Source organism: Syngnathus floridae, chromosome 8, assembly GCF_059516105.1.
Source record: "Syngnathus floridae isolate MCC-2025c chromosome 8, RoL_Sflo_1.0, whole genome shotgun sequence".
Classification (NCBI taxonomy): domain Eukaryota; kingdom Metazoa; phylum Chordata; class Actinopteri; order Syngnathiformes; family Syngnathidae; genus Syngnathus; species Syngnathus floridae.
In genome coordinates this window covers 16,331,387-16,354,864 of record NC_142420.1, presented here as the reverse complement: position 1 = coordinate 16,354,864, position 23,478 = coordinate 16,331,387, and the positions used below count along the sequence as shown (strand labels likewise).

General features: G+C 48.3%; 2 protein-coding genes and 1 long non-coding RNA gene across 5 annotated transcripts; all 3 read left to right on the top strand.

The window, feature by feature from the left end:
- Positions 1 to 1,088: 1,088 nt before the first annotated feature.
- On the top strand, positions 1,089 to 5,275 carry LOC148394710 (janus kinase and microtubule-interacting protein 3-like). 3 transcript variants are annotated; one of them, XR_015860092.1, is made up of 7 exons: positions 1,089 to 1,889; positions 2,148 to 2,341; positions 2,466 to 2,579; positions 2,811 to 3,927; positions 4,012 to 4,082; positions 4,219 to 4,779; positions 5,000 to 5,275. XR_015860092.1 is itself a non-coding variant. In XM_088383814.1 (7 exons), exons 5-7 carry the CDS (start codon positions 4,711 to 4,713, stop codon positions 5,272 to 5,274), a joined length of 258 nt encoding a protein of 85 aa, XP_088239940.1. In that variant the 5' UTR covers positions 1,089 to 1,889; positions 2,148 to 2,341; positions 2,466 to 2,579; positions 2,811 to 4,082; positions 4,219 to 4,710; the 3' UTR covers position 5,275. The 3 variants fall into 3 exon arrangements, 1 of the variants encoding a protein (XP_088239940.1); XR_015860093.1 differs by having other exon boundaries at positions 2,811 to 4,082; positions 4,219 to 4,323; positions 4,468 to 4,779; XM_088383814.1 differs by having other exon boundaries at positions 2,811 to 4,082; positions 5,000 to 5,062; positions 5,149 to 5,275.
- Positions 5,276 to 5,398: 123 nt separating this feature from the next.
- On the top strand, positions 5,399 to 7,201 carry LOC148394709 (janus kinase and microtubule-interacting protein 3-like). Its single transcript, XM_088383332.1, has 7 exons — positions 5,399 to 5,566; positions 5,687 to 5,752; positions 5,814 to 5,882; positions 5,959 to 6,036; positions 6,093 to 6,326; positions 6,406 to 6,531; positions 6,901 to 7,201. Exons 1-6 carry the CDS (start codon positions 5,534 to 5,536, stop codon positions 6,520 to 6,522), a joined length of 597 nt encoding a protein of 198 aa, XP_088239458.1. The 5' UTR covers positions 5,399 to 5,533; the 3' UTR covers positions 6,523 to 6,531; positions 6,901 to 7,201.
- Positions 7,202 to 20,419: 13,218 nt separating this feature from the next.
- Positions 20,420 to 23,225, top strand: LOC148394708 (uncharacterized). Its single transcript, XR_015860076.1, has 4 exons — positions 20,420 to 20,703; positions 20,828 to 20,941; positions 21,173 to 22,451; positions 22,588 to 23,225. It is a non-coding gene; the product is annotated as an uncharacterized LOC148394708 (long non-coding RNA).
- The last annotated feature ends 253 nt before the right edge of the window (positions 23,226 to 23,478 follow it).

Below are 23,478 nucleotides of genomic sequence, written 5' to 3'. Positions count from 1 at the left end.
CCCCCTTCGCAACTGGCTGCTAGACTTCCTCACCAACAGACCTCAGTCAGTCCGGGTCGGACAGAACACCTCTGATGTCATCACCCTCAGCACAGGCTCCCCTCAGGGCTGCGTCCTGAGCCCCCTGCTGTTCACCCTGATGACACACGACTGCGTCCTCCGGTTCACCACCAATCACATCGTGAAGTCAGCAGACGACACAACGGTGGTGGGGCTCATCAGAGACAACAACGACCTGGACTACAGAGAGGAGGTGGAGCAGCTGGTGGGCTGGTGCAGAGAAAACAGCCTGATCCTGAATGAGGAGAAGATGAAGGAGATCATCGTCGACTTCAGGAGAAAACAGCCTCACCACGCTCCACTGATCATCAACAGCTCAGCTGTGGAGGTGGTCAGCAGCACCAAATTCCTGGGGGTCCACATCACAGAAGACCTCACCTGGACTATGAACACTACGGCACTGGTCAAGAGGGCACAGAAGCGCTTGTACTTCCTGCGGAGGATGAGGAGAGCCCACCTGCCCCCACCCATCATGAGGACGTTCTACAGGAGCACCATAGAGAGCATTCTGACAAGCTGTCTCTCTGTGTGGTGTGGAGGCTGCACCGCCTCCGATTGGAAGAACGTGAGGAGAGTGGTGAGGACAGCAGAGAGGATCATAGGGGCTCCTCTTCCCTCCATTCAGGACATTTCATCTCAGCGCTGCATGTCCCGTGCCCGTAACATCATCAATGACCCATCACACCCCCACCATGGACTGTTCTCCCTGCTGCCCTCTGGGAAGAGGTTTGCAGCATCCGCTGCAGGTCCACCAGGTTCTGCAACAGCTTTTTCCCTGCTGTCATCAGACTGTTGAACACTAGAACTGTTGAGCTCTAAACTGAACTCTGCATCACACATTCACAGAACTGTACTTTATGACACTACGGACCTCTATCTTGCACTATCTCGCACTACCAACTTTACTGAACTTGTATAAACCCTTTAAATAGAAGTTTAATACATGGTTTAGCATTCCTCTGCACACTCTTGAATACTGTTTTGCCTACTTGCACTATTGCATAATTATCACTGCTGCACTTTATACTTATTTTTATATATATATATATATATATATATATATAGTATATATGTATATATATATATTTTCATAGGATATGTTACTTCTATTCAACTGCAATATCACTACTTTGTTGTAAGACGTATGCAACGGAATTTCGTTTTGTATGCACCATGTGCAGACAAGATGACAATAAAGTTTGTCTAAGTCTAAGTCATGTCAGGTCAGCTGTCTGGAGAGAGAGAGAAGTCAGGACCTGCGGGCGGAGCACCACCGTGCCACCGCCGCCATGACGGAACTCAAAAGCAAACTCCATGAGGAGAAGCAGAAAGAGTTAGCCATTACCAGGGAGACATTACTGCGGCAGCATGAAATGGAGCTGATGAGAGTGATCAAAATCAAAGATGGAGAGATCCAGCGACTGAATGCCTTGGTCCTCAGCCTGAGGGACGGCTCCATGGACAAGGTGATCCGCTCTATCCGTGTCTGACTATCCGCACGCCACGTCGGGCTTCGATGCGGCCGCTACCGTATTGTGTAGCTTGTCCCCAGTAAGCGTCGCGGCGCTCCGTTGCGGTCTCAACGGCCCGGTGTGGCGCAATGTCTGCTCAGGTGAGGAGGGGGGGCGCTTTGCTGGCGGAGGTGGAGGAGACGCGGCGGTGTCGGGAGACCGAGCGGTGTCGCCTCCACCAGGAGCGCGGAAGAAGCCCTGGCAGCGGCCCAGCAGGCCTGGCAGTCCCGAGCGGCCGAGCTCCGATCGGCTCATCACCAGCATCGGGAGGAGCTGAGCCGAACCAAGAGAGACTGCGAGAGGGAGATCCGCCGACTGGTAGGACTGATCAGATGCGCGGTGCGTGGCTATGTTCCCAATTTCGTTGTATACCTGCAGTGCAATGACACCTAAGGCATTCTATTCTATTCTATTTCACAAGAAGAAAATGTCCGGTTGCTCGCTTCGCTTTTGTCACAGCAAAGGTGTTGTAGTCGATTCAAGAAAAAAATTGGCCGGTTGCTCTCTTTGTTTTTGTCACAATTCTGGCAAATGAGTTTGCCCGCCTGCCTGAGCGCTCCCCGTTTGTACATCCAGACGGATGAGATCAAGCTGAAAGACAGAGCGGTTAGTGTTTTGGATGAAGCCCTGGGGCCGGCCACGTCCACCGCCTTCAGCTGCAGACTCAGGCTGCCGAGCAGCAGATCGCTGCCCTGAGGGATTCCCAAAGGGCGGGCCTAAACTACCCTGGAAGTGGGGTCAACGCCGCTACTAGCAATCCTCTTCATTGCGTAAGCCACCTCATCACACACTTGCAGTACGCATGACTTAGTTCGTTGCTGGAGGAAGGTAGCACAAAAACAGTTTTGAACTTTGAACGAGTGCTTGTGTGTGTGTGTTGCGGGGCGTTTTCAGTCTCAGGAGGATCGGGACACGCGACGGTTTCATCTGAAAATCGCTGAGCTCAGCGCAGTCATCAGGAAACTGGAGGATCGAAACGCCCTGCTTTCTGAAGAGCGCAATGAACTGGTAATTTATTGACGGCACGCTTGAAGGTTTGCGCTACGTTTGATGCGCGCCATCCAGCGAGGCACCCATTGCGCTTGCTTATTAGTTGAGCGGCGCGGCGAGTCGGTTGCCTGGTAGATGTCTTTTATTGGGAGCCAAAGCCACGATTCCGTTCAAACCGATGCAAAAGGAATGGATACGTTCTGGCCCGCGTGTTGTGCGTCTTTCACATCCCGCACTTCATGCTTGCAGCTAAAGCGACTGAGAGAAACAGAAAGCCAGTTTCTGCCACTCCTGTACAAAAACAAACGCCTGAGCAGGAAGAATGAAGAACTCTCGCTGGTGCTGTGTCGCCTTGAAAACAAAGTGCGCTTTGTCACCCAGGAGAACGAGGAGATGGCAAGCTTGGTAAGTCGACGCGGACAACGGCGGCGTGCCAACAGAGTCCACTGCATTTGTGTTCCACAGAGAAGGCCTAGTTCGCTCAATGACCTGGACCGCGGTTGCGGCCAGCAGGACGGTGAAATGGAGTTCCTTCAAGTTGTGGAGCAGCGGCACATCATCGACGACTTGTCCAAGGTCTTCAGGCAGGCGACTCGGTGCACGTACGGCAGCGCCGCGCTCGCTCGCTGTCGCCAGGAAACCTTTTCCGTCCAAAGCTTGGCCGGCGGCCGCCATCCAAAAAATTGGCCCCTTAAATTCCGACCTTTCAAGCAGGAGCATTGTGCGCACGCGTTTGAACACGCTTTAGACTTGTTTTGCCGTTTTCAGCAGCTCAAAGCTCCCGTTTTGTCAGCGCCTTTGCCACTCGCTGTGCGCTGAAAACGACGGACTTGCCCGGCTGCTCAGCCCGTCAACCATGAGCCGCGAGCGCGACGTCATTGTCCGTAGGCAGCTAGTGGCAAAATGCACCCTGTTAGAGTTGCGCTCGCTCCAACTTATTTTGCAAGAACCACACGGGAGACAAGTAAGTTCTTTTGGACACCTGCAGGTGGAGAGTCCATCCGTTGTACGAATGAAGTCTGACTCTCGGCTCCTGCACGAGCATTTTAATTAAGAGAAACAGGGTGGGTGTAAGAGTGGATTGAATAGAGGAAGCCCTTGACCTCTAGTCAAAACATAGCAAGGGGTGTTTTACGACTTTGTGTAGGAAGGGATAAGCGATAGGGATAAATAAGGGATAAATAATATTATTTATTACAGGTCGCAGTCAAAGTCAAAGCAACACAATGATACGATAAAGATAATCTGGAAAACCCTGACACACCCTGTAGTTGTCACTTTTGGAAAAGACGAGCGTCCCTCCAATCATCGCCGGTGACGTGTTTTTCAGGCTCTGGAGACAGGAGCTCATGTCAGAAATGTCATTGTGAGTCGCGTTTGTTTCTGCGCCGGAGCCGTTCGTTCCCTTTGCATCCAAAGAATCTCAAAGGCGGATTATTTGTGTCGACAGGAGAGAGATTTGCTGCTACGATACCGACGTCGAGAATCTCTGAGGAGGAACAAAGCGTGAGGTCCTGCAAGGTGAGTCTGTTTGTTTGCGGCTGCTTGGTGTTGCGCAAGATGAAATGGCCTTTTTCTCGCTATCGTTCCTCTCGTCGATTCATCGTGAGGTGTCGCTTCAGTTTGTTCAGAGAGATGTTTGCTTCCGCGCCCGCAGGTCATCGAAACATTTTACGGCTACGACGAAGACGTGTTGGTGGACTCGGACGGATCGTCCTTGTCTTTTCACACCGACAGAACCCCCGACACGGAACCCGAAGAGGTAGCCCGCCATTTCTGCCAGCGTATTGGCACCAAACATTCCTCTTCAGCCTGGAATCGGACTCGTCTTTGCGTCGCGGGTGCTTTGTCGCCGGTCTGACTGATTCTGGTACTAGTGCTGTGTTGCATTGGTGTGTGCATGAAGAGGCGGAGCTTCGCTACCGCCAGCTGACGCAAGAATATCAAGCGCTGCAACGAGCCTACGCTCTGCTAGCCCAGACCAGCGAAAGGGGACTACGACGCCGAGAAGGAGATCAAGGTGGCGCCCCTTCCCGCAACCCCCGGCCGGGTCGCAGCCTCCCCGTTCTCACCCAGCCTCGGGTGTTCTCTGGTCTGAAAGGAGGAGGAGGAGCCTCCCTCCTCCTCCTTTCAGACCAGAGAAAAGCTGATGGTAGAAATGGGTCACTATCAAAGCAGAGTAGCAGATCTGGAGTCAGCGCTGAAGCAACAAGGACAGGTAAGCTCATCAATGAGCACACCTTTTTCTCAGACAAAATAGCTACATTCTTCAGTCACTCATCCGTCTGGCATTACTGGACCAACCCCCCCCCCCCCCCCCCCCGAACGTGGCTGGGAAAATGCGGAGAAAAGCAAATGTCATTTTCCAGTCAACCAAAGAATTTGTGGATGAAAATGACACAACATTCCAAAGCTGTCCACGCGTTTGTCTCTTCTAGAATGTCAAGTGGGTGGAGGAGAAGCAGCTGCTGCGTCAGAGCAATCAGCAGTTGGCCGAAAAGGTGACGGAAAGAAAGGCGCTGGGCGGAGTCGCTTGGCGTCACACCTGTCGGGAAGCCCCGCAGATGAGGTCTGACTGTCTTTTCAGGTCAGGCGGATGGAGGCGGAAGAAGCGCGTCTGAAAGAGCACATCCAGGATATCCGAGACCAAAACGAACTGCTTGAGTTCCGCATCCTGGAGCTGGAGGTGGGAAGACTCGCACAAGCGTGTTGAGGCCAGAGATGTGACGGACGGACGGACGGACGGACGGATGCATGCCTCTGCCTTTCAGGAGAGGGAGTGGCGCTCCCCCGTCTTGAAGTTTCTGCAAGTCCGTTTCCCAGACGGCCTCAGCCCTTTGCAGATCTACTGCGAGGCCGAGGGCGTGAGCGTAGGTAAGGCGTCCCTCGCAACCCTAACCTTAACCCGAGGTCCCAGAACACCTTACATTGCTCCTTGCGCCTTTCCCCCGGACATCGTCATCAGTGATCTGATGAAGAAGCTGGACATCCTGGGCTATAACGCCGTAAGTGTATGTCGAACTCCTTATGTTCGCACTCCACGAGACTCGGCGGCTCAAATGTGACTTTTGGAAGGCTTTGCGCTGAAAGAAGCTTGTTGACGCTGTGCCTTTGGGCTCTTGCAGAATCTCACCAACGAGGAGCAGGTGGTCGTGATTCACGCCAGGACCCTTCTCACCCTAGCCGAGAAGGTAACGCGCACGTCCACGCACGCTCTCGCATTCTGCTTATGTGACAGCAGCCTTTCCTCAGTGGTTAGAATACATCAAAGTGACCAAGTCAGCACTTCAACAGAAGATGTTGGACATTGAAAGTGAGAAGGTAGACAGACACGCGACATCAGCCAAGGGGAACTCCGGCAATGTGCCCCAACAATTCTGACCTTGAGCTGTGCTAGGATATGTTCTGCAAGCAGAAGGGCTACCTGGATGAAGAGTTGGACTTCAGGAAGTGTTCCATGGACCAGGCTCATAAGGTAAGCCGCCCTCAAATCTCCCGCCGGACCACTGATGGACGAGGATTGCGGCCCAGAGGATCCTGGAGCTGGAGGCCATGTTGTACGAGGCGCTACCGCAGCGGGACTGCCCCGCCACGGACGGCGAAAAAGCCAGCCACGCTGGCGTGAATGACGTGCTGACGGCGGATCAGAGAGAAGAGCTTAGGAGCGCCGTGGACCAATGGAAGCGAGCCCTGATGTGCGAGTTGAGGGAGCGCGACGCTTGCATCCTCCAAGAGAGAATGGATCTGCTGCACAGCGCGCAACAGGTAAGGGCCCAAAGCCAGCCCGGCACTTACTTGCACGCTTACTGGCTTTTGAATGCCACTTTCCATTTGTCCGTCCTAGAGGAACAAAGAGCTGAAAGAATTCATCGAAGCTCAGAAGAGACAAATCAAACAATTGGAGGAGAAGTTTCTGTTTCTCTTTCTATTCTTCTCCTTGGCCTTCATTCTGTGGCCCTAACACCAGCTGGTGAGTGAGCTCCAGCGGCACCGCACTCGACACCTCCGATACACTGCCAGCCGGTCTCAGACGTTGGCAGACGCTCCGATGCCAACGTATACCCCCCGCCACGGTGACAGAGGCACCGCGTCACACCGGCGCTCATCCAATCAGAAGGCAGGAAAAGCAAATTCACATGCAGGGCACTTTTGAACCAGAAGAGAGCGCCACAAAAAACGGTTGTTGCCCCAAACGCGCACTAAAAAGGGTCAGAATAACAAGAGTCCCACTGGCCAGCCGGGGCCACCCGTCCAGCTGTTTCTTCAGGGGCGAAAAAAATTGGAGTCACCGGTGAGTACATTTTGCATTTAGCTCTGCTTTTCTGCTTCTGTCTTCAAGTGTGTGGCATCCTGCGATCAAAGATTCAGCCAACCCCAAAGCGGTTGACCTCAACGTCCCACCACCATGCCTACCAGAGCAGGTGACGTGATGCTTTGGACATCCTTCCGTCTCAGATGCCCAAAAGTACTCTTTGCCACATCTGCGGCAATACGGTGTCTTTTCAAAGGTGCAAATAAATCCAGCGTGGGCGGAACACGCACGTCTTCGGTTTTTCCCGCTTTGTTTGTGTGACAGCTGTTGTGAAAATTTTATACAAATAAAGTTGTATAGTACAGGTTTGGCCAAGCCGCAACTCCCGAACCGCATGCGGCTCTTTTATGTTCATATCAACATTTGTGTGTGTGTGTGTGTGTGGGGGGGGGGGGGGGGGGGGTTGTGCGTGTTGGCTTCACTTGAGTTCAATTTGGTATTTTGGTCAAAAGCGCATGTGGTGAAATTCCACAAAGTAGGATGGGCAAACACATTTCTTTAAACTATGAGTGTCAATTCGGCTCTCGAAATGGCAGGGAAAAGATGCACAGCAAAACGAAAATACGTAGATGAACACAGGACGTTTTAATCAGAGTGGGAAAGTTTCTATTTTTTGTTGAACGTGATGGCAAACCATTCTGCCTGATATGTCAGACCTCAGCGCATTTCAAAGATTCAAATCTTCAGCGCCATGCACTTCAGCTCACTCCATGCTAACATTGATCAGGCGTCGAACCCGCATCATCATGCTTAAGAGGTGGCCATGCTAACCAGTGCGCCATTATGTCAACGCATAATAACTAAGTCTACTGGTCAAAACAGCGGTTACTATATGACGTCGCTACGTCGTGGTCACGTGACGCAGACAAGACGTCAATGGACGTGGGCAGAGTTAACTTGTTTAAAAGGGAGTAGGCAGAAGAAATATTTAATTTATTTAAATCTATTTTGAGTGCACACCATTATGCCAATGCATAACAACTGTAAATCTACTAAACAAAACAGCGGTTGCTATATGACATCTGCCACGTCGTGGTCACGTGACATACGTGACGTCGATGGGCGTAACTTTCGCCGGAATTCAAATCCGCGGGGAGAGTTAACTTGTTTAAAAGAGAGTGGGCAGAAGAATTATTTAATTTATTTAAATCTATTTGGTGTGTGCGCCATTATGTCAATGCATAACAACTGTAAGTCTACTAAACAAAACAGCGGTTGCTATATGACGTCTGCCACGTCGTGGTCACGTGACGCGGACGTGACGTCGACGCCTACTTTACATCCCACCGATCACAGGACCCCTCGGCTGCATAACCGTGCCCCCTTCCCAACCAATCGGATTTGCTATACGCGAAAACGACGCCAATGGAAAGAGCTTCCGCCCAAATTTAAATCCGTGGGCGTGGCTCGCAGCAGGAAGTAGGAAAATGGCGGCGATGTTGACAAAGACACAGCGGATGGTAACATACGACTAACAAGAGAAATATTTTTATTTTCTGCTTGCAACTGGACCGTCCAGAGCGTACACGGTAAGTACAACTCATCGTTTTTAAAAAGAAGTACTTTTGTTGCCCTGAAAAGCGAGTGAGCGTGGCGTTTGTGGGGGACGTCGAATTTCGACGATTCTTTCTGGTCAACGGTTGTAAATGATTGTGTTGATTAAAAAAGAAAACTTGATGTAACTCTACTTTTAACTGCCGTTTCAGATAGATTTGGAATTGCATCACATCCAATTTTGCCTAGAGCGTACACGGTAAGTAACACTCGTTGTGTTTAAGGAGATTTACGTTTGTAATAGCAGAAGTGTAGCCGCGTTGCGTTGTACGTGTGAATGTTGGTCCGGGCGAAATGTTAATGTTTAATTTCATTCCTTTAGGTTCCACGGTGTTTGTTGGCTGCAAGTTTTCCACTGCAAGAAGAGGCTCATATCATTGACCAGGAGCGAGCTACAATGGTGAGTAGCCATAACATTTATGTTAAACACTTCCTATTTCATGTCTAACAGTACTTGATTTAACAAATAACCATAAATAAATACAGTGTGGGCACTGAAGTTAACATATGTGATTATACTGCCTAATCTGTCACCGAGTAGATTGTTGCAAAGTAATATAAGATCCAAAGTTGTAATTCAGAATAGTTTTCAAAAGAAGGCCATTAGAATTATATACAAGTCTGATTACCCTGAACAAGCTATTAATTAAATCACAAATTCTTCAATTCAAAGATTTGGTAGATTATCAGACAAATAATGTCTAACAGTAATTGATTTAACACATCACGATAAGTAGATTGAGTGTGGGCACTCTCAAGTTAACATATGTGATTATACTGCCTAATCTGTTACAGAGTATGTTGTTGCCAAGTAATGTAGAATAGATCCAAAGTAGTAATCCAGAATAGTTTTGAAGAGGCCATTAGAATGATAAACAAATCTGATTACCTTGAACATAATAACAAGCTAAGTGTTTAATATGTCCTATGAAGTCAAAATTGGGCACCATCATGTGGTGAAATTTGGAATTGCATCACATCCAATTTTGCCTGGGAACAAACAGATTACATAAATCTTAGTTTTGAATAAGCCACTCCTTCTCAAACAAGTAAACTCTGCCCATTTTGCGCAGTAGATGTTCTGTTAATATCTAGTATTTATACAAAGTCATAATTTAAATTGCTTTCAACCTTCATTCATCGGTTCAACCAACATTACTCGCTCTTATTACCAACTTGTATTGATTTAACTAAGCGTTTAATACTTCCTATCAGGTCTCAAATCGAGATTTGGCAAAATACAATTTCAGCAAATCCAATTTTGCCAGGGAACAAAAATAGATTAAATAAACTAAATAAGTCCTCTTCCCATTAAATAAATCAGAAAAGTCTGTCTTGTAACCAGTCCTCTTCAAACAAGTAAAGTCTGCCCATTTTGTGCCGTAGATTTTGTGTCTATGCCTAGTATTTAAACAAAATCATAATTTAAACGACTTCTTTCCTTCATTCACTTTGGAAATTTGGAATTGCAGCAAATCGAATTTTGGCAGGGAACAAAAATAGATCAATTAAACTAAATAAGTCTTCTTCCCATTAAATAAATTAAAAAAGTCTGTCTTGTAACCAGTCCTTTTCAAACAAGTAAAGTCTGCCCATTTTGTGCCGTCGATTTTGTGTTAATGCCTAGTATTTATACAAAATTTATACCAGCTCAGTGGCCTAGTGGTAGAGTGTCCGCCCTGAGACTGGAAGGTTGTGGGTTCAAACCCTGGCCGGGTCATACCAAAGACTATAAAAATGGGACCCATTGCCTCCCTGCTTGGCACTCAGCATTAAGGGTTGGAATTGGGGGGTTAGATCACCAAATGATTCCCGGGCGCGGCACCGCTGCTGCCCACTGCTCCCTTCGGGGATGGGTTAAATGCAGAGACAAATTTCACCGCACCCAGTTGTGTGTGTGACAATCATTGGGACTTCAAATCATAATTTAAAGGACTTCATTCCTTCATTCACTTTGGAAATTTGGAATTGCAGCACATCAAATTTTGCCTGGGAAGAAAAGTAGATTAAATAAATTTAATAAGTCTTACTACTTCCCATTAAATAAATTAAATACGTCTTACTTGTTCCCACTCCTTTTCAAAACAGTAGTTTAAAACGAGGGCCCTTCACTCAATCTTTAACCTCAACCCCGCACGTTGTGTTGTATCTGTGAATGTTGGTTGTGGCCAAATGATAGTTTTCTTTCATTCGTTTAGGTTCCAAGAAAACTTGATGTAACTCTACTTTTAACTGCCGTTTCAGATAAGCGGGTATTACGTCGCAGTCATGTGCCGCGGATATGACGTAATTGCCCGAACCTCCGATTCAAATCTGTTGGCGCGATGGCCGTGAGCCACTGAGCAGCGACGATTATCAACAGAAATATCTTTATTTTCTGCTTGCAACTGGACCGTCTAGAGCGTACACGGTAAGTAACACTCATTGTGTTTAAGGAGATTTACGTTTGTAATAGCAGAAGTGTAGCCGCGTTGCGTTGTACGTGTGAAAATTGGTCGAGGCGAAATGTTAATGTTTAATTTCATTCCTTTAGGTTCCACGGTGTTTGTTGGCTGCAAGTTTTCCACTGCAAGAAGAGGCTCGTATCATTGACCAGGAGCGAGCTACAATGGTGAGTAGCCATAACATTTATGTTAAACACTTCCTATTTCATGTCTAACAGTACTTGATTTAACAAATAACCATAAATAAATACAGTGTGGGCACTGAAGTTAACATATGGGATTATACTGCCTAATCTGTCACCGAGTAGATTGTTGCAAAGTAATATAAGATCCAAAGTTGTAATTCAGAATAGTTTTCAAAAGAAGGCCATTAGAATTATATACAAGTCTGATTACCCTGAACAAGCTATTAATTAAATCACAAATTCTTCAATTCAAAGGTTTGGTAGATTATCAGACAAATAATGTCTAACAGTAATTGATTTAACACATCACGATAAGTAGATTGAGTGTGGGCACTCTCAAGTTAACATATATGATTATACTGCCTAATCTGTTACAGAGTATGTTGTTGCCAAGTAATGTAGAATAGATCCAAAGTAGTAATCCAGAATAGTTTTGAAGAGGCCATTAGAATAATAAACAAATCTGATTACCTTGAACATAATAACAAGCTAAGTGTTTAATATGTCCTATGAAGTCAAAATTGGGCACCATCATGTGGTGAAATTTGGAATTGCATCACATCCAATTTTGCCTGGGAACAAACAGATTAAATAAATCTTAGTTTTGAATAAGCCACTCCTTCTCAAACAAGTAAACTCTGCCCATTTCGCGCAGTAGATGTTCTGTTAATATCTAGTATTTATACAAAGTCATAATTTAAATTGCTTTCAACCTTCATTCATCGGTTCAACCAACATTACTCGCTCTTATTACCAACTTGTATTGATTTAACTAAGCGTTTAATACTTCCTATCAGGTCTCAAGGCAAGATTTGGCAAAATACAATTTCAGCAAATCCAATTTTGCCAGGGAACAAAAATAGATTAAATAAACTAAATAAGTCTTCTTCCCATTAAATAAATCAGAAAAGTCTGTCTTGTAACCAGTCCTCTTCAAACAAGTAAAGTCTGCCCATTTTGTGCCGTAGATTTTGTGTCTGCCTAGTATTTAAACAAAATCATAATTTAAACGACTTCTTTCCTTCATTCACTTTGGAAATTTGGAATTGCAGCAAATCGAATTTTGCCAGGGAACAAAAATAGATCAATTAAACTAAATAAGTCTTCTTCCCATTAAATAAATTAAAAAAGTCTGTCTTGTAACCAGTCCTTTTCAAACAAGTAAAGTCTGCCCATTTTGTGCCGTCGATTTTGTGTTAATGCCTAGTATTTATACAAAATCATAATTTAAAGGACTTCATTCCTTCATTCACTTTGGAAATTTGGAATTGCAGCACATCAAATTTTGCCTGGGAAGAAAAGTAGATTAAATAAATTTAATAAGTCTTACTACTTCCCATTAAATAAATTAAATACGTCTTACTTGTTCCCACTCCTTTTCAAAAAAGTAGTTTAAAACGAGGTCCCTTCACTCAACCTTTAACCCTATTTATTCACCTTCTAGGCTAAGTGTTAAAGGCTAAGTGTTAAAGGCTAAGTGTTAAAGGCTAAGTGTTAAAGGCTAAGTGTTAGAGGCTAAGTGCCAGAGGCTAGGCGCCAGAGGCGAGTTTTTGTGGGCTGAAGTTTTAGTGGGGTTAGTGTGAATACAATCCAAAAGAATACAACAGAATACAATACAATAGAATATAATACATAGATTAAATTCAATAGCTCTTACTACTTCCCATTAAATAAATTAAATACGTCTTACTTGTTCCCAATCCTTTTCAAAAAAGTAGTTTAAAACGAGGGCCCTTCACTCAACCTTTAACCTCAACCCCGCACGTCACATTGTGTTGTATCTGTGAATGTTGGTTGTGGCCAAATGATAGTTTTCTTTCATTCGTTTAGGTTCCACGGTGTTTGTTGGCTATGTTTTCCACTGTCAGAAGGATGAAAATACAAAGTACAACGCTTGGACGTGGGCGAAGACGTCACCGGTGAGTCCTTCCTTCCTATTTATTTACCTTCTAGATGCTAGAGGCTAAGTGTTAGAGGCTAAGTGTTAGAGGCTAAGTGTTAAAGGCAACACAATACGAACAACACAACACAATACGAACAACTCAACACAATATGAACAACACAATATGAACAACACAACACAATACGAACAACACAACACAATACGAACAACACAACACAATACGAACAACACAACACATTACGAACAACACAACACAATACGAACAACACAACTATACTGCACTGAACAACACGATACCGCACTGAGAAACACGATACCGCACTGAACAACACGATACCGCACTGAACAACACCATGCCCCACTGAACACCATGCCACACTGAACAACACCATCCCGCACTGAACAACACCATGCCGCACTAAACAACACCATGCCGCACTGAACAACACCATGCCTCACTGAACGACACCATGCCGCACTGAACAACACCATGCCGCACTGAACAACACCATGCCGCACTGAACAACACCATCCCGCACTGAACAACACCACCCCGCACTGAACAACACGATGCTGCACTGAACAACATTATGCTGCACTGAACAACACGATCCTGCATTGAACAACATTATGCCGCACTGAACAACATTATGCCGCACTGAACAACACCATGCCGCACTGAACAACACCATGCCGCACTGAACAACACCATGCCGCACTGAACAACATTATAACGCACTGAACAACACCATCCCGCACTGAACAACACCATGCCGCACTAAACAACATTATGCCGCACTGAACAACATTATGCCGAAATGAACAACACCATGCCGCACTGAACAACACCATGCCGCACTGAACAACACCATGCCGCACTGAACAACACCATGCCGCACTGAACAACACCATGCCGCAATGAACAACACCATCCCGCACTGAACAACATTATGCCGCACTGAACAACATTATGCCGCACTGAACAACATTATGCCGCACTGAACAACACCATGCCGCACTGAACAACACCATGCCGCACTGAACAACACCATGCCGCACTGAACAACACCATGCCGCAATGAACAACACGATCCCGCATTGAACAACACCATGCCGCACTGAACAACACCATCCTGCACTGAACAACACCATCCCGCACTGAACAACACCATGCCGCACTGAACAACACGATCCCGCATTGAACAACACCATCCCGCACTGAACAACACCATGCCGCACTGAACAACACCATTCCGCACTGAACAACACCATGCCGCACTGAACAACACCATGCCGCACTGAACAACACCATGCCGCACTGAACAACACCATGCCGCACTGAACAACACCATGCCGCACTGAACAACACCATGCCGCACTGAACAACACCATGCCGCATTGAACAACACCATGCCGCACTGAACAACACCATCCTGCACTGAACAACACCATCCCGCACTAAACAACACCATGCCGCACTGAACAACATTATGGCGCACTGGACAACATTATGCCGCACTGAACAACACCATGCCGCACTGAACAACACCATGCCGCACTGAACAACACCATGCCGCACTGAACAACACCATGCCGCACTGAACAACATTATGCCGCACTGAACAACACCATGCCGCACTGAACAACACCATGCCGCACTGAACAACACGATCCCGCATTGAACAACACCATCCTGCACTGAACAACACCATGCCGCACTGAACAACACCATGCCGCACTGAACACCATTCCGCACTGAACAACACCATGCCGCACTGAACAACACCATCCTGCACTGAACAACACCATCCCGCACTGAACAACACCATGCCGCATTGAACAACACCATGCCGCACTGAACAACACCATCCTGCACTGAACAACACCATGCCGCACTGAACAACACCATGCCGCACTGAACAACATTATGCCGCACTGAACAACATTATGCCGCACTAAACAACATTATGTCGCACTGAACAACACCATGCCGCACTGAACAACACCATGCTGCACTGAACAACATTATGCCGCACTGAACAACACGATCCCGCATTGAACAACACCATCCCGCACTGAACAACACCATGCCGCATTGAACAACACCATGCCGCACTGAACAACACCATGCTGCACTGAACAACATTATGCTGCACTGAACAACACGATCCTGCATTGAACAACACCATGACGCATTGAACAACACCATGCCGCACTGAACAACACCATCCCGCACTGAACAACACCACCCCGCACTGAACAACACGATCCCGCATTGAACAACACCATCCCGGACTGAACAACACCATGCCGCACTGAACAACACCATGCCGCACTGAACAACACCATGCCGCACTGAACAACACCATGCCGCACTGAACAACACCATGCCGCACTGAACAACACCATGCCGCATTGAACAACATTATGCCGCACTGAACAACACCATGCCGCACTGAACAACACCATCCCGCACTGAACAACACCATGCCGCATTGAACAACACCATGCCGCACTGAACAACACCATCCTGCACTGAACAACACCATCCCGCACTGAACAACACCATGCCGCACTGAACAACACCATCCTGCACTGAACAACACCATGCCGCATTGAACAACACCATGCCGCACTGAACAACACCATGCCGCACTGAACAACACCATGCCGCACTGAACAACATTATGCCGCACTGAACAACATTATGCCGCACTGAACAACACCATGCCGCACTGAACAACATTATGCCGCACTGAACAACATTATGCCGCACTGAACAACACCATGCCGCACTGAACAACACCATGCCGCACTGAACAACACCATGCCGCACTGAACAACACGACGTCGCACTGAACAACACGACGCCGCACAGAACAACACGACGCCGCACAGAATAACACAATACCGCACAGAACAACACAATACCGCACAAACAGTTTTAGATAATATTACGTCGCAGTCATGTGACGCGGACATGACGTCAATAGGCGGAACTCACGGCAAAATTATAATCCGTGGGCGTGGCTTGCAACAGGAAGTAGGAAAGCGGCAATTCTGGCAAACAAGACACAGCGGTTAGTAACACGATGACTAACAAGGCAAATATTTTTGTTTTCAGCTTGCAACTTGACCGTCTAGAGCGTACAAGGTAATTACAACTGGTTTTTTTTAGCCCTGAAAAGCGAGGGAGTGTGGCGTTTGGGAGGAATGTCGAACTCGGCGTCTGCTTCCAGCCACAGACGCCAAATTTCGACGATTATTTCGACTGGTCAACGGTTGTAAATTATTGCGTTGACTAAAAACTTTATTTAACTCTACTCTTAACTTTGCCGTTTCAGATATGCGGGTATTACACCGCGGAAATGACGTCAATAGGCTGAACTCTCGCCAAAATTCAAATCTGTGGGCGCAATGGCCTTGAGCGAGACACCGGATACAAACACGACGATTATCAACAGAAATATCTTTATTTTCTGCTTGCCAGTGGACCGTCTAGAGCGTACACGGTAAGTACAACTCATTGTGTTTAAAAAGATTTACGTTTGTGTAGTTTGCGTTGCGTTGTATCTGTGAATGTTGGTTGAGGCTAAATGTTAATGTTTAATTTCATTCCTTTAGGTTCCACGGTGTTTGTTGGCTGTATGTTTTCCACTGCAAGAAGAGGCTCGTATCATTGACCAGCAGGAGCTACAATGGTGAGTACCCCTTTCGTCTTCCATTTATGTTAAACACTTCCTATTTCATGTCTAACAGTACTCGATTTAACAAATAACCATAAATAAATACAGTGTGGGCAGTCAAGTTAACATATGTGATTATCCTGCCTAATATGTTTATCACAAATATGTCACTAATCACTAATATGTTTATTTGTTTATCACAACACCTTTGGACCTTCAGCAATCGATTATTTCCCTTCATCTACATAGAGACAGAACGATGGTGTCTTAAACATCTCATTCATTTCACCAAATAACTTCACGCAGGTGGATAACGGCCGTCTCGGTCACGCTATGTTGCGTGATGCAGTTTTGAGGAACCAAATGCATTTATTCAATGAATAAGTCAAGCTAGTTCTATGTTTATGATGTTGTAAGTTACGGTACCGATTGAAGTTGAGTTCGAAGCCAGTGGAAAACAGCGCTGCGTTTGTGCTCTCCAGGTACAAATGTTGTGATCTCTGACTGACGACCGGGCGAGACTCGAGTAAGAGATGTCCAAACGAGCTCCGGCAGGGCGGGCCAAGGCGGAGCGAACGGACGCCCTTCAGGCCGCCAATGACGAGCTGAGAACCAAACTGATGGACGTCCAGTTAGAACTTCAGCAGGAGAAGAACAAGGTGAAAACCTCAACAGACAGACACTGCCTGCCTCCCTGCCTGCCTCCCTGCCTGCCTCCCTCCCTCCCTCCCTCCCAGTTTTCCCGATGTAGATTAGACATGCGTGTGCCATGACTGTGTCAGCCTACATCAACAAATGCACCGAGGACGTCAGCACCACTAAGAATATCATCACCCGGGGCAACCAACGACCCTGGATGACTGAGGAGGTACGTCAAACGCTACGAGCGCGGAACTCTGCCTTCAAGTCTGGCGACAAGGAGACACTGAGGACAGCGAGAGCCAACTTGAACCGTGCCATCAGGATAGCGAAGCGAGACCGCAGTCGAAAATTTCAGGATCGTTTCCACGACGTCAAAAACATCAGGAGTATGTGGCAAGGCATACGGGCGATTACAGACTACAACTCACCCTCCCCCCCCCCAGTGGGTGTAGTTGATGCTGACTTTCTAAATGGTCTAAATAACTTCTTTGGGAGGTTCGAGGCACTAAACGGCACTCCAGCAGTTAAAACTGTCCCCCATCAGGAAGAGGAGGTACTCTGCCTTGACTCCGCCGATGTGTTGAAGACCCTGAGGAGAGTCAACCCCTGTAAGGCCCCTGGCCCCGACAACATTCCTGGGCGTGTGTTCAGGGAATGTGCAAGTCATCTGGCTGGGGTCATCACAGACATTTTTAACACCTCGCTGGGCCAAGCCACAGTGCCGGCGTGCTTTAAGACTGCCTCCATCATTCCGGTGCCGAAGAAACCTCAAATCACCTCATTTAATGATTACCGGCCTGTTGCACTGACTCCGGTTATGATGAAGTGCTTCGAAAGGCTGCTTAAAGGTCAACTCGTTTCCAGACTCCCCCTATTATTTGACCCGTTCCAGTTTGCCGACCGGCAAAACCGCTCCACTCAGGACGCCATCTCCTCCGTTCTTCACCTGAGCCTGGCTCACCTGGAGGAGAAGAACACCCATGTGCGGAGGCTGTTCCTGGACTTCAGCTCAGCGTTTAACACCATCATCCCACAGCATCTGGTAGGAAAATTGGAACACCTGGGCTTCAACACCCCCCTTCGCAACTGGCTGCTAGACTTCCTCACCAACAGACCTCAGTCAGTCCGGGTCGGACAGAACACCTCTGATGTCATCACCCTCAGCACAGGCTCCCTTCAGGGCTGCGTCCTGAGCCCCCTGCTGTGCACCCTGATGACACACGACTGCGTCCTCAGGTTCACCACCAATCACATCGTGAAGTCAGCAGACGACACAACGGTGGTGGGGCTCATCAGAGACAACAACGACCTGGACTACAGAGAGGAGGTGGAGCAGCTGGTGGGCTGGTGCAGAGAAAACAGCCTGATCCTGAATGAGGAGAAGATGAAGGAGATCATCGTCGACTTCAGGAAAAAACAGCCTCACCACGCTCCACTGATCATCAACAGCTCAGCTGTGGAGGTGGTCAGCACCACCAAATTCCTGGGGGTCCACATCACAGAAGACCTCACCTGGACTATGAACACTACGGCACTGGTCAAGAGGGCACAGAAGCGCTTGTACTTCCTGCGGAGGATGAGGAGAGCCCACCTGCCCCCACCCATCATGAGGACGTTCTACAGGAGCACCATAGAGAGCATTCTGACAAGCTGTCTCTCTGTGTGGTGTGGAGGCTGCACCGCCTCCGATTGGAAGAACGTGAGGAGAGTGGTGAGGACAGCAGAGAGGATCATAGGGGCTCCTCTTCCCTCCATTCAGGACATTTCATCTCAGCGCTGCATGTCCCGTGCCCGTAACATCATCAATGACCCATCACACCCCCACCATGGACTGTTCTCCCTGCTGCCATCTGGGAAGAGGTTTGCAGCATCCGCTGCAGGTCCACCAGGTTCTGCAACAGCTTTTTCCCTGCTGTCATCAGACTGTTGAACACTAGAACTGTTGAGCTCTAAACTGAACTCTGCATCACACATTCACAGAACTGTACTTTATGACACTACGGACCTCTATCTTGCACTATCTCACACTACCAACTTTACTGAACTTGTATAAACCCTTTAAATAGAAGTTTAATACATGGTTTAGCATTCCTCTGCACACTCTTGAATACTGTTTTGCCTACTTGCACTATTGCATAATTATCACTGCTGCACTTTATACTTATTTTTAATATATATATATATATATATATATATATAGTATATATGTATATATATATATTTTCATAGGATATGTTACTTCTATTCAACTGCAATATCACTACTTTGTTGTAAGACGTATGCAACGGAATTTCGTTTTGTATGCACCATGTGCAGACAAGATGACAATAAAGTTTGTCTAAGTCTAAGTCATGTCAGGTCAGCTGTCTGGAGAGAGAGAGAAGTCAGGACCTGCGGGCGGAGCACCACCGTGCCACCGCCGCCATGACGGAACTCAAAAGCAAACTCCATGAGGAGAAGCAGAAAGAGTTAGCCATTACCAGGGAGACATTACTGCGGCAGCATGAAATGGAGCTGATGAGAGTGATCAAAATCAAAGATGGAGAGATCCAGCGACTGAATGCCTTGGTCCTCAGCCTGAGGGACGGCTCCATGGACAAGGTGATCCGCTCTATCCGTGTCTGACTATCCGCACGCCACGTCGGGCTTCGATGCGGCCGCTACCGTATTGTGTAGCTTGTCCCCAGTAAGCGTCGCGGCGCTCCGTTGCGGTCTCAACGGCCCGGTGTGGCGCAATGTCTGCTCAGGTGAGGAGGGGGGGCGCTTTGCTGGCGGAGGTGGAGGAGACGCGGCGGTGTCGGGAGACCGAGCGGTGTCGCCTCCACCAGGAGCGCGGAAGAAGCCCTGGCAGCGGCCCAGCAGGCCTGGCAGTCCCGAGCGGCCGAGCTCCGATCGGCTCATCACCAGCATCGGGAGGAGCTGAGCCGAACCAAGAGAGACTGCGAGAGGGAGATCCGCCGACTGGTAGGACTGATCAGATGCGCGGTGCGTGGCTATGTTCCCAATTTCGTTGTATACCTGCAGTGCAATGACACCTAAGGCATTCTATTCTATTCTATTTCACAAGAAGAAAATGTCCGGTTGCTCGCTTCGCTTTTGTCACAGCAAAGGTGTTCTAGTCGATTCAAGAAAAAAATTGGCCGGTTGCTCTCTTTGTTTTTGTCACAATTCTGGCAAATGAGTTTGCCCGCCTGCCTGAGCGCTCCCCGTTTGTACATCCAGACGGATGAGATCAAGCTGAAAGACAGAGCGGTTAGTGTTTTGGATGAAGCCCTGGGGCCGGCCACGTCCACCGCCTTCAGCTGCAGACTCAGGCTGCCGAGCAGCAGATCGCTGCCCTGAGGGATTCCCAAAGGGCGGGCCTAAACTACCCTGGAAGTGGGGTCAACGCCGCTACTAGCAATCCTCTTCATTGCGTAAGCCACCTCATCACACACTTGCAGTACGCATGACTTAGTTCGTTGCTGGAGGAAGGTAGCACAAAAACAGTTTTGAACTTTGAACGAGTGCTTGTGTGTGTGTGTTGCGGGGCGTTTTCAGTCTCAGGAGGATCGGGACACGCGACGGTTTCATCTGAAAATCGCTGAGCTCAGCGCAGTCATCAGGAAACTGGAGGATCGAAACGCCCTGCTTTCTGAAGAGCGCAATGAACTGGTAATTTATTGACGGCACGCTTGAAGGTTTGCGCTACGTTTGATGCGCGCCATCCAGCGAGGCACCCATTGCGCTTGCTTATTAGTTGAGCGGCGCGGCGAGTCGGTTGCCTGGTAGATGTCTTTTATTGGGAGCCAAAGCCACGATTCCGTTCAAACCGATGCAAAAGGAATGGATACGTTCTGGCCCGCGTGTTGTGCGTCTTTCACATCCCGCACTTCATGCTTGCAGCTAAAGCGACTGAGAGAAACAGAAAGCCAGTTTCTGCCACTCCTGTACAAAAACAAACGCCTGAGCAGGAAGAATGAAGAACTCTCGCTGGTGCTGTGTCGCCTTGAAAACAAAGTGCGCTTTGTCACCCAGGAGAACGAGGAGATGGCAAGCTTGGTAAGTCGACGCGGACAACGGCGGCGTGCCAACAGAGTCCACTGCATTTGTGTTCCACAGAGAAGGCCTAGTTCGCTCAATGACCTGGACCGCGGTTGCGGCCAGCAGGACGGTGAAATGGAGTTCCTTCAAGTTGTGGAGCAGCGGCACATCATCGACGACTTGTCCAAGGTCTTCAGGCAGGCGACTCGGTGCACGTACGGCAGCGCCGCGCTCGCTCGCTGTCGCCAGGAAACCTTTTCCGTCCAAAGCTTGGCCGGCGGCCGCCATCCAAAAAATTGGCCCCTTAAATTCCGACCTTTCAAGCAGGAGCATTGTGCGCACGCGTTTGAACACGCTTTAGACTTGTTTTGCCGTTTTCAGCAGCTCAAAGCTCCCGTTTTGTCAGCGCCTTTGCCACTCGCTGTGCGCTGAAAACGACGGACTTGCCCGGCTGCTCAGCCCGTCAACCATGAGCCGCGAGCGCGACGTCATTGTCCGTAGGCAGCTAGTGGCAAAATGCACCCTGTTAGAGTTGCGCTCGCTCCAACTTATTTTGCAAGAACCACACGGGAGACAAGTAAGTTCTTTTGGACACCTGCAGGTGGAGAGTCCATCCGTTGTACGAATGAAGTCTGACTCTCGGCTCCTGCACGAGCATTTTAATTAAGAGAAACAGGGTGGGTGTAAGAGTGGATTGAATAGAGGAAGCCCTTGACCTCTAGTCAAAACATAGCAAGGGGTGTTTTACGACTTTGTGTAGGAAGGGATAAGCGATAAGCGATAGGGATAAATAAGGGATAAATAATATTATTTATTACAGGTCGCAGTCAAAGTCAAAGCAACACAATGATACGATAAAGATAATCTGGAAAACCCTGACACACCCTGTAGTTGTCACTTTTGGAAAAGACGAGCGTCCCTCCAATCATCGCCGGTGACGTGTTTTTCAGGCTCTGGAGACAGGAGCTCATGTCAGAAATGTCATTGTGAGTCGCGTTTGTTTCTGCGCCGGAGCCGTTCGTTCCCTTTGCATCCAAAGAATCTCAAAGGCGGATTATTTGTGTCGACAGGAGAGAGATTTGCTGCTACGATACCGACGTCGAGAATCTCTGAGGAGGAACAAAGCGTGAGGTCCTGCAAGGTGAGTCTGTTTGTTTGCGGCTGCTTGGTGTTGCGCAAGATGAAATGGCCTTTTTCTCGCTATCGTTCCTCTCGTCGATTCATCGTGAGGTGTCGCTTCAGTTTGTTCAGAGAGATGTTTGCTTCCGCGCCCGCAGGTCATCGAAACATTTTACGGCTACGACGAAGACGTGTTGGTGGACTCGGACGGATCGTCCTTGTCTTTTCACACCGACAGAACCCCCGACACGGAACCCGAAGAGGTAGCCCGCCATTTCTGCCAGCGTATTGGCACCAAACATTCCTCTTCAGCCTGGAATCGGACTCGTCTTTGCGTCGCGGGTGCTTTGTCGCCGGTCTGACTGATTCTGGTACTAGTGCTGTGTTGCATTGGTGTGTGCATGAAGAGGCGGAGCTTCGCTACCGCCAGCTGACGCAAGAATATCAAGCGCTGCAACGAGCCTACGCTCTGCTAGCCCAGACCAGCGAAAGGGGACTACGACGCCGAGAAGGAGATCAAGGTGGCGCCCCTTCCCGCAACCCCCGGCCGGGTCGCAGCCTCCCCGTTCTCACCCAGCCTCGGGTGTTCTCTGGTCTGAAAGGAGGAGGAGGAGCCTCCCTCCTCCTCCTTTCAGACCAGAGAAAAGCTGATGGTAGAAATGGGTCACTATCAAAGCAGAGTAGCAGATCTGGAGTCAGCGCTGAAGCAACAAGGACAGGTAAGCTCATCAATGAGCACACCTTTTTCTCAGACAAAATAGCTACATTCTTCAGTCACTCATCCGTCTGGCATTACTGGACCAACCCCCCCCCCCCCCCCCCGAACGTGGCTGGGAAAATGCGGAGAAAAGCAAATGTCATTTTCCAGTCAACCAAAGAATTTGTGGATGAAAATGACACAACATTCCAAAGCTGTCCACGCGTTTGTCTCTTCTAGAATGTCAAGTGGGTGGAGGAGAAGCAGCTGCTGCGTCAGAGCAATCAGCAGTTGGCTGAAAAGGTGACGGAAAGAAAGGCGCTGGGCGGAGTCGCTTGGCGTCACACCTGTC

Coding starts and splice junctions, on each gene's coding strand:
- LOC148394710 (XM_088383814.1), top strand. CDS start 4,711: ATGGTAGAAATGGGTCACTATCAAAGCAGAGTAGCAGATCTGGAGTCA. Junction 4,780..4,999: donor CGCTGAAGCAACAAGGACAG/GTAAGCTCATCA, acceptor TGTCTCTTCTAG/AATGTCAAGTGGGTGGAGGA. Junction 5,063..5,148: donor ATCAGCAGTTGGCCGAAAAG/GTGACGGAAAGA, acceptor CTGTCTTTTCAG/GTCAGGCGGATGGAGGCGGA.
- LOC148394709 (XM_088383332.1), top strand. CDS start 5,534: ATGAAGAAGCTGGACATCCTGGGCTATAACGCC. Junction 5,567..5,686: donor ACATCCTGGGCTATAACGCC/GTAAGTGTATGT, acceptor GGGCTCTTGCAG/AATCTCACCAACGAGGAGCA. Junction 6,327..6,405: donor TGCTGCACAGCGCGCAACAG/GTAAGGGCCCAA, acceptor TGTCCGTCCTAG/AGGAACAAAGAGCTGAAAGA.